General features: G+C 42.5%; 1 protein-coding gene across 1 annotated transcript in view; it reads right to left on the reverse strand.

Moving 5' to 3' along the window:
* Positions 1 to 13,743, reverse strand: part of GRIN2B (glutamate ionotropic receptor NMDA type subunit 2B) — a 210,853-nt gene that overhangs the window by 11,418 nt on the left and 185,692 nt on the right. The window contains exon 9 of the mRNA XM_085308779.1: positions 13,211 to 13,440. Coding sequence (XP_085164905.1) covers positions 13,211 to 13,440 — 230 coding nt within the window. The remainder of the gene's footprint in view (positions 1 to 13,210; positions 13,441 to 13,743) is intronic.

Genomic DNA, 13,743 nt, shown 5'->3' on the forward strand with positions numbered 1-13,743 from the left:
GCACTTTGGCAGGCTGGTCTAGGAGGAGTCTGAGAGATGATGAGACAGGAGCTGAGGCACGCTGCAGACACAATCACATGGAGACAGCCTGTGCAAAGGTAATCTCAAGGCCTCTGTAATACAGAAAAAGGAATTAACCAAAGATACTGACAGAAATAGTCAGGATTTAGATTCCTGAAAGAGCTCTTCCATCACTTCATGTAAACGCTACTCTTGCCAAGGACCTAAATCATAGCTACTCTGCCCCAGGCATCCACAAACAAGAGCCCTTGTGCAGATCCATCTAAAAATGTTGTGATAACTGGAGAGGGAAAGCTAAGAATAACAACCTCACCAGTTGCTGAGCAAGCAGCAGCTGCAGAGCATCACAAGGAGCAGCAAATAGGGCTGCACAGGGTCTGCATATACACTGTTAACTCTCAGTTCACATTTTCCTGCAGCACAGGCCCTATCCTTGTTACAGAAAATTGGATTTGCTGGCCACCATAACAGGGTCTGACCCTAGATTCTCACTGAGACTGAGATTCAAAGCCAAATCAGAGGAAAATAAGTTTTAATGGCACATGTATACTAATTACAACTCAAGCTGGGTGCCTCCAAAGAGGAAACCATAGTTCTGAACCAATCATAATATTAGAGTTCGGGGTCTTCCAGCTCCCAATTGGTCCTTTCCATAGCTTCCAGATGTGCTCTTTATTTCTTACTTCACTTCTGCATACTTGTCAATGGTTCTTTTACTCCCTTATCTTGTCCCTTGGAACCAGTCTTTGTGGTTACTTCTTTCCTGCATAGTTGTCTGGCCCTTCTACTTCCTTATCTTGTCCTCTGGAATCAGTCTTGTGGTTCCTTTCTGTCTTTCTTCTGTGTCCTAAGTTAAAGTCCATCTCCCTGCCGGTGATCATTAATGCTAAACTGCTTATTTCTCTCTACAATCCCTCTGCTTAACCATAGCTACCTTGAGGGGTAACTGCCCGGGAGGAACTCAAAAGGCTCAACCATAGCCCTGTGCCCGAATAAACCCAGCAGGAGGCATGTCCCCAGCAGCAGCCATCCCTAGCTGCAGCCTTCCACTCACTCCCCACATGGCCTCAGCCACGAAATGTACTCATCATACACAAGATGATGTGACAACTTCTCACCCACAAGAGAAGGTCTCTGAGAAGGCTAGCTTCACATCAAATGCTTTTTGGGGGAAGATACAAGCCATAGATTGAGGTCTTTGCCCTGTCTGATCTCTGCATGAGAAAGACATCAAGCATGCCTAAAGGGCTGGAGTGACTTTTGGGCAGGAGACTCCTGAGTTCAGAGCCCAGCAGATGCCCGCCTCTTCAATCCCTCATTCTGCACATTGAAATCAGGATGCATTAAGTACAAATCTGACTATGGCTTTGGGAAAGTAACCTCTCAGAGTCAGAGAACAGAAATCTTACTGCTCTGGAGAGCAATAAACACACAGGCTGAGGGCTATTAGCACATTCAAAGTGGAGAGCCCCTTTCCCACTCCTCCCCACAACTCGCCATGAGAACTGTCGGTAGCAGCAGCGAGAGCGGGTTTAAGTGACTTGTCTGGCAGAGCCATTTCATTAGCAATTTGGAGCCTTGCCGTGCAGAAAGCAGCACTGTTCTCAGATGTTTGAATATCAATCTGCATAATGAAACAGGTGATAGGAGCTCTTCCCATTCAAGCAGCCACTATTGGAAGGGATTCAGGAATGAGGGGAAGGGGTTATGTCTAATTGGCCACAATTAATTTGATGAGAATTTTTTAAATATATTGTCTATCACCAAATGGTTCCTGCAGAAAAGCGCATCTGCACTTATTTGTCTGCCTGATGTAGTCTGTGTTTACACTGTGAAGTGTTTGCCAATAGCATTGAAAGCAGTTTCCCAAACTCAGCAAGCTCTCTCCACAGAAAGGCTCTCTTTTGTCAGCGGATCTTCTTTTACATTGCTGAAAACAAAAAAATCCCCTGCTGGATAACGTAATGAACTGGTAAAACTCTGTGTGGGTGTGTGGGTATGTGTGAGTGTGCGTGCATGTGTGTGTGTGCACGCAAGTGTGTCTGTCTGTCTCTGTGCGCCTGTGCGTCTCTGTGGTGTGTGTAGTGCCCTACCCGTACACAGCTTGTCTGGGAGGGCTCCTCCCACTTTACAAGGCCCAGACCCTTAGATTAAATTTTCTGCTACCCAGGATGCAAGTTTTTCCTAGGCTCTGTGTCAGATCTGCCAGGCCTTCAGGATGTTTTAGATCTCTAGTGCACYTGAATTGGCTTTAGACATCTACTTTTGCACAAATGCACAAATGAATCTAGTCACTGCAACACTCGGCAGTTTCTCTCACTGAAGTACAGGGTGGCTCCTGTACAGCAGCCATGAGTAGCAGACAGCCCAAAGCACCCATCACTCTCTTGAACTTGCCCATCAGTGCAGTCACAACTTTTCACACAGGCACCTAGAAGCCAACACCTTGTTTTCTCTTTTGGCTGCTGTACAACCAACGGATATCTATTGTGACACAGGCCTGATGTCTCTGAAAAAGACAGCATTTATCAGTGAGCTGGAACATAAGATTTAGTGAGATCAGGCTAGAAAAGCAAAGTGTGTGCTCAAGTGTTTAATTTTAGCACAACCTCTCTGCATTGACCAAACATCCTTCATTGTCCCCTCTTGCTCTGGTTCAGTCGCATGTCACTGCAATCAGCTTGCACCTCTCTTCATTGCCTGAAAATCCAGTCAGGCTGTTTTCACAGGAGTTTCAGCCAGAAGTTGTTAAAAATTCTAGGTTGGGTCAGTGGTTTTTAGGTTGGGCTCAAATATGGCTCTGCACTTAATTCTTGATGGTCCACTCGTGGCCACAGCAACTTCTCTTGCCTCAGGCCCTTTGCTTACTTATCCAGCCAAGAAAAGAACCCCTTCACTGCTAACACCATGCACAATGCTGTAGAAGCACAGAGCTGGATCTGCCCCTGCGAAGCTGCCTGCTCTGCTCCTCTCTCTTTAGGAGGACTCACCTAGATGTCACTGTTCCTGACAGCTCTTTGTCTAGCCTGCTGTGGAAGACAGTCACYTCTGGAAACTTCCCCATTCCCTAGCCCAGGGCTTTACTACTGGAAAGTTCTTCCCAGCACCCAAGCTAAAGCCTCTCTGCTGCACCCCAAGTACAGTACTTTCTGTCATATTCACTACTACCTCTTATGCTTTGAAGACTGATAAGCTGTTTGTCCTCCATCTTCTCAACTGGAGAAGAAAGCAGCACAGTTCCTTCAGTCTTTCCTTGCAATCCACATTATCCAGACCTCCAGCCATTTTTGTTGCTGTCCTCTGGCTGTATCTAGTAGATCTTTCCTTGGCTTGTCTTTGGTTGGTAAATGTGCTTTTATGCTCCASTGCACCAAGAACAATCTGACCAGGACCCCAAGATGCTTAGAAAACATTATATTAAGAAAGCTTGCAACAACACAGAACCAAGGAGATAAAAGCATTGCTGGTAAGAGGTAATGCTCATTATTACTCTTCTCAGTGATTTTGTATTTTATGTCTTTTCTTCTGGTCTTTTACCTTATTAGGTKCAGCTTGCAAGGTCTTTGAGGTAGTAACTGTGGCTTGATCTGTATTCAGAAGGTGAGCAACTTGCTGCTGGAATGTCAGTCATCACTGTCTGCACYATTTCTTGGCTTTCTTTTGGCTTCCCCCCCCCCAGAAGAATCTTTCCTGGATTCKTTTTCTTATCCAGCTTGGTCATATACACAGGCAAATGAATTGTACCCTATCACTTACCCTGGTAATCTAAGTGCTCTATAGAWTCTCAGTGTGGAGGCTGATCTATTGGTATGTTGGTACAGGATGTTTTTACATTGCTAAAAGTGCATCCAAACTAGGAATGTGCCAACACAGCAGCATACGCAAATAATCATGCTTCACACCTAAATCATAACACTAGCACAAGAATCTGTCAGTAGGGCAGGCTGAAGAGACTATGCTACCCATTCTTCTATTAYTCATGAAAATTGTACAGATACTTCTCAAGCTTCAGTCCTAAGGTACCCCKCTCCACTCTGCAGTCACATAGCTTTGACATTAAAGATATTTTTTGCTCCCAAGGTGGAACTCACAGCCATTTCCTTGTGAATAAATATTTTCTGATCCTCCTTTTCTCCTACCTCCCATTTCTTCTCKTCTTTTACATTTCCTCATGATACGACCATCCACCCACTCAATGGAAGCTGGGACTCCCTGCAGCTCAGAATACAGAATACAGAATCCCATCAACTATTCCTAATTATCAGGCCTGAATATAGAAATCAACCCTAAGATTCCAGTAGCAAAAAAAATAAAAATAAAAATAAAAAAATATTGTCTTTGCTAGTCAAACAACATATGCCTTGATTTATAAATTAAAAAAAAATCTAATCTAATATATATAATACAGCTTTAGGAAGGCACAAAAGTATCCTATGCTCCCTCAAACCTTCACTTTGTGTTTAATCTTATTATTAAATACCCCGTGAAGTTTCAATTCTCTGGCCTTGCTTTCTGTAGCATTTTCACCCATGAATTATTCTAGATGAGTCTGAATGGAGTTATCAGTATTAATGCAGCTGACTGGAGCAAAGTTGGCAAAGCATTAGATTAAAGTCCCTTTTAAAGGAAGATGTAAGGTAGGTCAGACCCATAAACACAAAGGAAAATGTCTATAAATGCCTAGTGTTAAAACAGACATGTGTGGGTCAGGGAAGGAAACAGAGCAACCTAGGGACACACAGAGGTGTGTGTGGGGAGGCAGGGGAAAGCAAAAGAAAGGAGTTCAAAAATAGCAACCTTAAAAATAGTTGTCCTTGTAAAAGAACTCAGATGAAAGCAGAGATCCAATTGGTGGAAGAGGTTGCCATCACATGTGGTTATTGCCAGAGTGATGCACACAGTAGGGCTGTACAGCCTCTCTGCAAGCTGGATTGCTCTGTGCAGACCAGCTCTGTGCCGCTTCTGGTCTGAGCAGAACACTGCAAACCTCAGGCAATGCAGTCTCATCTTGAACAGATGGCATTTCAGGGCTCCAGCATCTTCCTTAGCCAGATCTATAGAGGCTCACTGGGACCACACCACCTTTTTCCTGGYCCAGGCTTTATGGACACATCAGGCCTACAGGGTCACTGCAGGATCAAAGCAGAACATGCAGACTGAGTCCATCCACTACCAACAAACCAGGCATCTCCAGGGATTGCATTGCTCACCTGCTGAGAGTGTGTAGACATTATGCTGCCTCTCTTTATAGACTCTCCACCCAACACTAATACAAAGGCTCCAAAACTTCCATAGGGCACATTTAGCAGGCTATTGGCTTCACATCAGCCTCCGTGTTAGGTGTTCCTCAGGCCTGACCAGAGAACAACACCTATAGTGGAACCACTGAGCTTCACCAGCCGGACAGGAAAGCTCCTTCCACATCCCTAATATTACTAGATACAGTATTGGTGAGTACAGTCATATCTGTTGCAATTAAGTAGGTTGTGGAATATTAGCTGCAGTACAGGACATATAGCTTTTGCATGCATGTGAGTAGAGGATAAAGATCATTCTTCTACCTCAGCATCAAACTGTGCCATATATTCCATSCTTGGAAATCAGCTTCCCTTTCAAACAGAATGGGGCAAAAGGCACATGCTGAATAACACTAGCCAAGCATGGAGCAGAAATTAGTGAGGTAAGAAAGATGCTTGTTAGTACACTCACATTAGTATCATTGGAAGTATAGATGCTAATTCAGAGGGAGAAAATTAACTGATGGAAAGGACCTTGAGAGGTGAGGTGGTAGCTAAGTACAGAGGAGTTTGAAATCCACTTTGTTTGCATATCATACAGCTAGTTTACGTACTCTGAAACTTTCTGAGAAATTCAGATTATATAGTTTAATGGGGAGAAATTACATTTTCAGCCATCGTCATTCAGAAAGGCAGGTCAGAGCTTCCTATCTTGTGACTACTAAGAGTACCCAACTTATTTCAGCAGCTTGTACCGGGGTGCTAACCACTGGACAGTAGAGTGAAACCCTGTGGATGACTGGCAAACCTCCCAAGACTTCAGTGAGCTCAGAATTTGCATTCAAGTAATTAGAAAAGCCTATTTATCTTAGCAATGTAATTTCTTAAGCACCATTATATCCAGGGAGGCAATATAAAAAAGAGGGCAATCAAGGCAGGGCATGCCAGTTCAAACCCAAAGGTGGGAGATAAGGCATTCCTTTAGCCTCCTGCTGAAAGCTGCCTGTCAGAAACCCCATCTGTAAGTGGATAACAGCAGAGGAATAAAAGCTGTGAGAATTGGGATACTAGAACTGGTGCACCTGAAGCCAGCAAGCCTATTGGGCCACCAAGACCCAGGGAAAGCTTTGTCCTTGAATATCCAATAGCGAGGGAAAAGTAGGACTCCTTTCCACCAGGTCATGTAAAAATGCCTAAGAACATACAGTCTGCCAAACATGTAGCAAATTTATATATATATATGCACATATAACTTCAAATGTCTACTAGCATAAAGCAATGAAATTTGGGGGAAAGTTGTTGTATTTTTTATAATCCTGTAGATCTTATCCTCTCATCCCTTTCCCACCAGCATTTCAGTTCTGATCGTTCAGATGAAGGAGGCCAGCTCTCATCTCTCACACTGCCAACTCTTAGTGGCAGGGCCATTGTCTTTTATTTGACTGCAGAATGCCAAGTACATTTATGGCACTATATAAATAATAAATAAAAATATTCATTGCCTCTCTCTCTGCTGACTTATACTGRCACGAAAAACAGGACAATCCTTTGCTTCTCTCCTCCCTTCGCCCTATTATGTAACTCTCAGAAGACAGCCTTTTCCCGACTGCCAAACAATTAACACAGAAGTGACCAAACATGCCCAGAGTCTTCAAAGGGTTAATTCCAAGAACTGACTGAAAGAAAGAAGAAAAGGAACAGTAAAGAGTGACTGAGGCCTGGGAAATGCCAAGGCAATGAGGCTAGGGGAATACAAAAGCTGCAAGCTATGGACTGTGCCACATTGCAACAGAYTTCACTTCTCCAGCAATTCCCACCCGTGCTTCTAGCAAAACCTAAGGAGTTGTGTTCCCTCCTCTGCCAGCAAGGATGAATTGTCTTATTTAGCATATCCATTCCCCATGTATCTCACCTGCTTAAGTTCCTCACTAAAACACATTTTTATTTCCATTAATCCTGAAGTCCCATTACAAGTTTCTACTGTCATTAAATTCCTCCAAACTGACAGAGAAGAGAGAATCCTGAGAGACTGAGTCAAGGCTAAAGCGTACCACAGCCTCCTTGCTGTTCTATCCTACTCAGCATTGAGCTTAAAAAAAGGAGAAAGACAAAGAAAGTAGGACTGAAGGGGGGAGGGGGCAGAAAAAGCATGCTTGAAAACCCACTGATTTTAAACATTTATAGCCTTAAAATTACTGAATCATATTTTAACACACCAGCACAGAGGTTTGGTCTGAGGATCTCGCAAAGTATAAAATTCRTGCCAATTTGAAGAATACAGAATGACTGAATCTACAATGCATGTACCCATCTACAGCTGTAAAAATTTTCTGAGATCATATCTATGCATACAATAAGCATAAACCATTAGTAAGATATATGTTACTAACATATAACATGCTATCTATTTTAGTAGCTATTTATTAATATGAAGATTTTGTTATAATATTTACTTAAAGAAATAAAATACGTAATGCGTTATATAGCACTTCTGTATAGACCATACTATAGTAACTGATGATTTACAAAGAGGTACAGAGAAATCACCAGATTTTAGGGCATAAAAATTAGGATTTCTCTAAATTTTTTGTACTTCACAATGARTCTATGTTTGTTATATTAACCACCAGTCAGTACCACTAATGTTATATATAAAGGTTACATTTAAGCAAAAGGCTGAACACAGTTCTACCTATTTGCAGTTAGATGTCCTCCCAGAGAAATTCTGTGGAAAGAAATTCAACTCTACTCCATGACATACGTTTTGATGTTTGGGGGATTTTTCTTTTTTTAATTTCTCTCTCTTTTTTTTTTTTTTTTTTAAGTAAGTGTCTTAGGCTAGGACTTTTTGTCTGAATGATTCTGATTCATATAAAAGAGGACAGAATTAAAACTTGCACAGTCTTACTTGCATCTAGCTAACTCATAATCTGCACAAAGGTTTCCCAAACAATAAGAAGCTGTTGAAAAAACTGCATATATTCTGCTTTCGGAGACTGCCTCATAAAACTTATTTTGTGTCATGCAGAAATCCATAAAAGTACCACAAATATTTGCTGACAGTAAATACATGATACCCTGGAAGATTTATATTGCCTTCAAGTCACCCTATCAGACCCTCTTCCTTCTTACAGCTCTTACGAGGTGCAAGAGTAAACCCCACTTTTGGTCTCTTTGGAAGATTTGTGGCTGATGGATATACCTGTTCTATGTTTTTCCTAACCTTCTCCAGAACAGGTATTTATTGTACAAAATCTACAAGCTCAGAAAAGCATTTAACTTCAATCATGTGAATAATAGCCCATTGACTTTAATGTCACCACTCATGAGCCCAAAGTTAAGCTCATGCTTAAGTGTTCTGCATATCTGGGATCCTCGTATAATTTAGATTTAATGTGCTGCATAGTACAATGTGGGAAATAATTCATTTTTCAGTTCCAAGGCCAAGCATCAATTACTGCAGGAATGAAGTAGATTTTTTTTGCAGGCTTTTCAGTGAGATTTTTGTTTTGTATCAACCTGAAATGTTTCATCCAGTTCAGAATAATGTGTTGTTTTGTCTTCTGGTTATCTCGTTTYGTCTCTTTCCTTTGTTAAAGAAAACATCTTTTTTTTTAAAATGTAGGTCCAGTTTTAAATGAGTAGTGCCTTTAGAAAATGACAAGGCAAAAAATATTTCAGAAATATCAAACAAAATATTTTAAGTATATCAAAATGAGATATTTGGCAAATGCCAGAATTTCCTTCTGCCTTCCTGCATTCTCACCATATTTTTTTTAAAAAATGGGCAATTTTAACTCCAAAAGTTAACTTTCATAAAAAATCATATATATTGACAAAAATTAGCTGACCTACACTGTATAGAAACAGACTCTCTGTCTCAACATTTCATTAACATCTTGGAAAGTAAGTCAGTCAAATACATACAAAATTTCAGCAATCTATATTAATTTGCAAACATGCAGAAATCCATTTCTCTCCTTTTTATGTCAATTACAAAATTACCATTTTGATACTTTATTAGCTTCTTTGGCATTTTCAACTAATTTATAGGCATGGATGCTATTTTTTTATTATTTTTAACATACTGCATTCAAAATTATTTTATTTAAATGCCCTGTTGGCCATCCACATTTGCTTTTATTCTATTACTACTGTGCATGAATGGAAATTATGTATAGCTATTAGATTATTTCACACATTAGTTCATTTTATATAATCTTTCCTGTATTTATTGCCTTCGTTAGACTGAAATACTGCAGGCACTTGTTCCTCTAATGTGTCTGAAACTCTCCCATTATTGGAAATTGGGTTATATCTCCTAATTACAGTCAGAAAAAAAACAGATCCAGGCACTGCCTGCAGTAGCCTGCAACAGGCCATCCTGCCAGCAGGGCTTTCACAGGGGGCCTGGGCCATGACGGACTCCGACRTGAGCCCCAGCCTGAAGCAGCAGGGTTGCATTTGCACAGTGCTCTGGCTAGGCTAGTTAGTGCTGCTGCAAGGCCAAGCTTTGTGCCAGAGGAGCTGCCCCATGCCAGCGCAGCTCCACCACTTCTAGGACCAGATCCAGCCTCTCTGCTTGGCTGAGCAATGTGGACAGGCGGACGCAGTCGGTGCTGGTTCGGCATCTGTGCAGGAGGAGGGCAATTCAGCAAGCCACACAGCACCTCACCAGAGTGTAGGGATCACATGCAAAGGGCTAAAGGAAWTTCCTATCAGACCAGCACTTCACCTACGTGATTTGTGGGGCCAGTGCTGGTCTCAAGGATGAGTGAGCTTTTCTCCCTAAAATTGCCCACAGCTGAATCAGCTTTAAGAGCGACAGTCTGAAATACAATTTAGCAGCTGCAAGGGTTAACGTGGATGAGCTAACAGCCAAAGTGAGGTGGGTTCCTGGGTCACCTCTGGCATCACTTCCTGGACAGMTGAGCAAAAGAAGGTAGCAGCACTGGCAGAGTGAGCCTCACCAGGGTGTATCCTCAGGGTGAGAGGAAAGAGCAGCAAAGGTCACGAAGCTCAGTGTAGCAAGTCTCCAACCACCTTCCATCCCACCTACTACCCCTGCACAGAGATACTTGCTCCAGTCCAACTCAGACAGACCTGCTCAAGGATCTCCACCACACAGCAGGGACATGATGTTAGTCACTGTCTTGCATGTCACCAGAAATAAAATGCTGGGGCAAAGCCAAGAAACCATCCAAGTCCTTACATGGCTGGAGCATTTCAGCTCATTTTTCTGGAGAAACCAATGGCCAACAGCTGTGGCCATCTCTTGGAGTGGCTCTTCCTGGGCAAGGCCCACAGCATCCAAGGAGACCTTCTGGGTGGGTGTTGCAGGAGGGTAGCTAGCCTGACCTTAGTAAGTTTTCCCCAACCAGGCACAGTAATGGGATCTGGCATTCTGGCTGCTGTACAGTGCTGGTGTGATACTTTCCCCAGGTACTGTCATGCTATAAAAGCATTTGTTAGCAGATCTGACTCTAGGGAAGGAGGAACAATTTCCTTTTAAGTGACCAGTCTCTACATATCAGTTTGGATTATATCCTCTGCTGAGTCCTCTTGCTGGATACAGGTGCCCTCCCCAGCTGATGCAGCAGGCCAGGAGGTTTATATCTCAGTCCTACCATGGAAATGAGTTCTCACATTGGAGACAAAAGACCTGAGAACCATATGCTTTCTTCTTGGTCTCCTGGCACTAGTCAGCAACTGCATCCTTTGGAAGTCTGAGCTGATTGATTTAAGCTAGCAGGAAAAGAGAGGACAAGCACAGCACATATCCTTCTCCCCTGGGTATAACTCAGCCCTATACAGAAGATGTAACACTGCCTGAGCCCCACTTAAGGACTACACTGTGGAGGTAAGTGAAATGCAAGCAATGTGCAGGCTTTGGAAGAGTAAAAAAGGAGGAGATTCAGAAGGGTGAATTCCTCCCAAACCTGGGCATCCTGAAACAGCATAAAGGACACCTAGATAGCTGCTCTGCAATTCTGCAGGGCCACTGCACACCTGAAGTGAGAGGAAGTCCATGAGCCCGGTAGATCAAGCTTCTTCACTCAAGTCTTTTGGACTGAGTTATTTCCACCTGCCAGTATTTTTCAGAGGCAGCAGTCGGCTTTCAGTTTTTACCTGCCAGTATTTTTCAGAGGCAGCAGTTGGCTTTCAATTTTTACCAGGCAATTTTCATCTGGTTCCAGATTCTGTAGTAGAACACCATCATTTTACCCAAATGTTGCACTAGCTGCTGTGTTTGAAGCATACCCAACAATCTGAACCTTTCTCTTCCCAAGGAAACACATCACATATGCTTTATGATAGCAAAAGCAAACACTGGCATGTCAGCAAATAAGAGGATGAAAATGACCCCAATCCAATACACACAGGAGATCCTTCAGTGACAGCAACCAAAATAGGCCCAAAGACCTATATCCAAGACTCTACGAAGCTCCAGGAGTTATCACTTTCAATTGATATTTCATACACATATCTCTGCAGGTACAAAGAATACCTTGAAAAACATGAGAATGAAAGAGTTGCGCTCTATGCGCCTAAGCACAGCCTGAAACAATAGCTCATAGGTATGAACTACCCCAAACAGTTGAAAAGCTAGTTGAAAAGCTAATGATGACAAACTAATGTTAACTTTTTTAGGGCTGACTAGTTTGAAACAGCACCCTTCAGTCAGAGGGAGACCACAGTTTCTAAGGATTCTCCACAAGGTMACTCAGAAAAATACTTAAGCCAGCTTCCCACACCCTTGACAACCTCCACTTGGTAAAAAAAACATCCCTTTACCCTCTCCTCAACATAGTGCACTGCAAATGTGGAGACAGAATGGAACAAACTGAGGTTGAAATGAAAACAAACAAGAGGCGAACTTCTCCATGGATGGTGTTATTCTGTGTCATATTTCATTCCAAGAAAACACAACATAAGGGAAAAAAAATCTCTTAAAAATGAACCCAGCCTGGATTTTCTAGCCTACTGCACAGTACACTTTATACACAGGGGTCCTGGCCACAGTTTATTTCTAGCCAATCATGGAGGACACAAGAGACAGTAACTATAACCAGTCCAGCAACAGTAAACCAACACAAACAGTCCACTTCTTGCTGCTGTTTCCAATAGCAGTGTGTACAGCTTTTTGCTRTGGGGTTATCCCACAATGGTATGACCCCTGAAGCAGCCCCAGTGATTCAGTAATAAATTCAGCGTGGGAAAGTAAGCCTTACAGCACTCAATTGCTTGTGAGTAACCTTGTAGCAAAGTAAAAATAATGTGCACAGCTTCAGACCTTCATAAGCCAGACAGTGCTACCCTGCATGCATGAACAATCTCCTCAAAATCCTCAGTGTGCAGAGCCCAGCAGAAGCAAATGCTCTGTAAGAACAAAATGCAGAGCATGTAAACAAGTCAGAGAAGCACGCTCTGAACAGGGAAAAATGTCTTGTGCTAAGCTTCCATAAGCCTTTAAAAAATGATAGCATAACTTAAAATACAGGCAACGGTAAATCGACRAAGTCACACTGATTTATCCCCATGGGCAGAACTATTCCTCAGAATAAATTAACAGATCATATCTGCTACCCAAATGGCCACAGCTCCCACACAAATCATTTTGTCCTGAAAGAAAGAGGATACAGCCATTATACACATCATCCCCAAAACTCCATTAATTCATTTTTGTTGCCAATCAGGGTGTGGTTTGGGAATCATACCAGCAAGCACAGTTCAGTTCTGTTTCCTTCATTCATTCCTGAAGTGCTTTGAACATGTAAAAGGGTGACCAAACACCAGTGAAGAGCAGTTGTGCTATTTAAACTAGGGACTACAGCAATGTTATGACTCTGAAAAAAAAAATGGACACATCCCCAGTAAAAGCAGAGAAGAGAGGATAGAGCAGCCTCTTCTGTGGAAAAAGGCTGCTTTTGGGATACAGGTGAATCCATTACCTTTTTGTCACTTAAGCCAGACACCTGGTCCACGTATTCCTCTTGGATCATGAAGGCAGCCAGATTGGCAGTGTAGCTGGCCAGGAAGATGACAGCAAAGAAGGCCCACACAGACACCATGATCTTGCTAGTAGTACCCTTGGGATTCTGCACCGGCACAGAGTTGTTGAACACCAGCCCCCACAGTAACCAGATAGCTTTGCCAATGGTGAAAGAGGGACCTCCTGGCTCTAGAGTGATTGAGAAACAAGATCCCATGGTGAGCACCTCAGAACAAGTGGTTTGCTTTTCTACTTACATATGCATCAGATAAAAGCAGTTTCTATTCCCATACGAGATGAATCTCCACATCTGCACCTATGTTCATGACAACGTATCCAAGCAAAGGGTGACCCTGAAAAGTGATTTTTAAAAATGCCCTCAGGCTTCCATATTTATTATGTCTCAAAGATTTCTGATGAAACTTTGTGCAAAGGATTTTTTTTTATTTGACTGGAGGATCTAAAAATTGAAAGATTCCTTTTTGGTTCAGG

Source organism: Rhea americana, unplaced genomic scaffold (assembly GCF_003343005.1).
Source record: "Rhea americana isolate MKP2758 unplaced genomic scaffold, rheAme1 scaffold_281, whole genome shotgun sequence".
NCBI classification, from domain to species: Eukaryota; Metazoa; Chordata; class Aves; order Rheiformes; family Rheidae; genus Rhea; species Rhea americana.